General features: G+C 37.3%; 1 protein-coding gene across 1 annotated transcript; it reads left to right on the forward strand.

Moving 5' to 3' along the window:
• Positions 1-989: 989 nt before the first annotated feature.
• On the forward strand, positions 990-1,913 carry LOC103211723 (olfactory receptor 13G1-like). The gene has a single exon (XM_007957703.1). The coding sequence runs from the start codon at positions 990-992 to the stop codon at positions 1,911-1,913; it is 924 nt and encodes a 307-aa protein (XP_007955894.1).
• Positions 1,914-3,061: the final 1,148 nt, after the last annotated feature.

The raw sequence follows: 3,061 nt of genomic DNA on the forward strand, positions 1-3,061 counted from the left end.
GTAATATGAAGCTAATGGAGTTAAAATGGTCAATTTAAAACCATAAGAAACTTCTTAACTTCTTATAAGAAAAAGAAGATGCAATCTTAGATCTTCCATTTTCAAATCCAATATTCTTGCTATTACATGACAGTACACCAAACGATTAGTTCATTCAATTTTAGCACTATGCTTCCTAAACTAAAGATAAAATATCAAGGCAGACATATGATTAACTTGTTCAGTAATTGCACTGCAATGAATTACTCAATCTCTCTCACTGTCATCAACTCGGATCTGACTCATAGTGACCCCACCTTCGGTTTCCAAGTCGTTATCACTACGGAAATAGATTTCCCAACCTTCCTTCCAAAGAGTGGCTGGTAGATTTGAACGACCAGTCTTCTAGTTAGCAGTCAAATGCCTTAGGCACTATGCCACCAGAGCTCCCAGTTATTCAATAGTCACATAAATATCCACTGTTAGATTATTACAATGGAATTTTTCACCCAGAAATATTCGTATTATAGTTATTCCTGTTGTTTCAGTTTTTCCTAATAATATAAATCTCAAGAAAGAAGAAAGACATTTTGGGGTATTATGTAATTAATCACATTAATGAGGTACATATGTATTTATATTATATTTTTATAGAGTATATTAATGAGATAAAAATTTATTCTCAGGCAACTTAAACTCAGAATAATATTGAAATATCTGAAGACATTTACTTTTCTTATCTTTTTCTTCTTAACAACTGGCTTTAGTTTACTTGAGTCATCTATTGAAGAATACGAGTCAGAAAATGATATCTGTCTGAAGAATAGGGGGTATTGTCTGGAAGAGAGAACTCCATTGTAAAGAAATCCCTGCTCCAAGTTTGATCAGTTATTACACTCATTCACACATGCACACACACACCCTACAGAAAATATAACAACAACATGCAGCTCCTATTAGGTTTCAGTCATCACTCTGCCATATGCCAGCCCTTTAATTGCTAAAGCAGGATGAATCATAGCATTGTGACTGAGTTTATAATCTTGGGCCTCACCAGAAATCCAGAAATTGAGGGACTTCTCTTTGTCCTCTTTCTCTGCATCTACCTTGTGGCTTTTCTTGGCAATATGCTCATTGTCATTGCCATAATGTATAACACGTCCTTACATACTCCCATGTATGTTCTCCTTCTGGCCCTGGCTATTGTGGACATCATCTGCACAACGAGCATCATACCCAAGATGCTGTGGACCATGCTCACATCAGAGAAGACAATTACTTATAGGGGCTGCATGTCCCAGCTCTTCTTCTTCGCATGGTCTCTTGGAGCCGAGATGGTTCTCTTCACCACCATGGCCTATGACTGCTACGTGGCCATCTGCTTCCCTCTTCGCTATAGCATGATTATGAACAACCACATGTGTATGGCCTTACTCAGCATTGTCATGGCTATTGCAGTAACCAATTCTGGGGTGAACACTGGTCTCACTGCAAAGCTCACCTTTTGTGGGCCCAATACTATTGACCATTTCTTTTGTGAGATACCTCCCCTGTTAGCTTTGTCCTGCAGCCCTGTGAGAATCAACGAGGTAATGGTGTATGTTGCTGACATTACCCTGGCTGTAGGTGATTTCACCCTCACCTGTATCTCCTATGGTTTTATCATTGCTGCTATTCTTCGAATCCGCACAGCAGAAGGCAAGAAGAAAGCCTTTTCAACGTGTTCATCCCACCTCATAGTGGTTTCCCTTTACTATTCCCCTGTAATCTACACTTACATCCGCCCTGCTTCTAGCTACACATTTGACAAGGACAAGGTGGTAACTATGCTCTATACTCTTGTGACTCCCACATTAAACCCAGTTGTGTATAGTTTCCGAAACAAGGACATGCAGGCAGGTATTAGTAAGTGGTTTGTTTCTCTGAAACATTAGTAACTTGAAGGGAACATCAAGTCTCTAGGCTTGAATCATCTCCTAGAACATTTAGAATTTTAATGATGTTTCATACTTGCCTCTTCTCCATTTTTCCCATTCACTCTTTTTTTATTTTTAAGTGATATGAAAAGGTTTTATTATCCTGAAGAAATTCTATTCAAAAGCATGTAATACAATTTGAATACAAGCCCTGAAAATAATTATTTTTGGTTATTAAAATGCTAAAAGTAGATTTTCACTTCTCGGTAAGGTGATCATTTCTAATGTCACATACACACAGACATTATTCTGTACCTTTTAAAAGATTTAATTTTGAGACTTAGTATTTTTAACAATTAAGAATAGTTTAGTTGGTCAAGTTAAAGTTGCCTCAGAACTTTGGGAATCTATTCATGTGTTTTATTTTCTTTAAAACAATTAACTTGTAAAAGTATGATGTTCTCTTTTGCTGACTCATTCACCTATGAAAAATGAGGGGACATTCATCCTAAAAATCAGTTAGAATCAGGATTTGCAGGATTTTAAATTTTGTGCTGAAGATATGTCCTAAAGACATGCCCAAATATAATCACAGAAGCTATTCAAAGCCACTTAACACTATTATCTACACAAATATCATAATACAAAAAATTGTGTATTTAAAAAAAAAAAAATCAGTGATTTTATATAACATAGGAATGTTGATGTCTAATTTCATTAATGGGAACTCTGGTAGCATAGTGGCTAAGGCACTTGACTTCTAACCAGAAGACTGGTGGTTCAAACCCACCAGCCACTCCCTGGAAGGAAGATAGGGCAATTTACTTCCGTAGTGATACTGCCTTGGAAACCCAAGGAGGGGTCGCTATGGGTCAGGTAGGTCTGACTCAATGGCACACAACAACAACAGTTTCATTAATTCTTATGTGTTCCAAGGTAACTGAATTTTAGTAAGTGCAACCTTGTTGTTCAATTATACTTGAATAATAAGAATGTTTACCTATTTGAGGAGTCCCTGAGTGGTGCAAAAAGGAGCTCTGGTAGCATGGTGTCTAAGGCATTTGACTGCTAACAAGAAGGATGGCAGTTCAAACCAACCAGCTGCTCCACAGAAGGAAGATGGGGAAATCTACTTCCATATTTACCACCTTGGAACTCCAATGGAG

This window comes from Orycteropus afer, unplaced genomic scaffold (genome assembly GCF_000298275.1).
Source record: "Orycteropus afer afer isolate SDZICR_OR568_19922 unplaced genomic scaffold, OryAfe1.0 scaffold00782, whole genome shotgun sequence".
NCBI classification, from domain to species: Eukaryota; Metazoa; Chordata; class Mammalia; order Tubulidentata; family Orycteropodidae; genus Orycteropus; species Orycteropus afer.

Coding starts and splice junctions, on each gene's coding strand:
- LOC103211723 (XM_007957703.1), top strand. CDS start 990: ATGAATCATAGCATTGTGACTGAGTTTATAATCTTGGGCCTCACCAGA.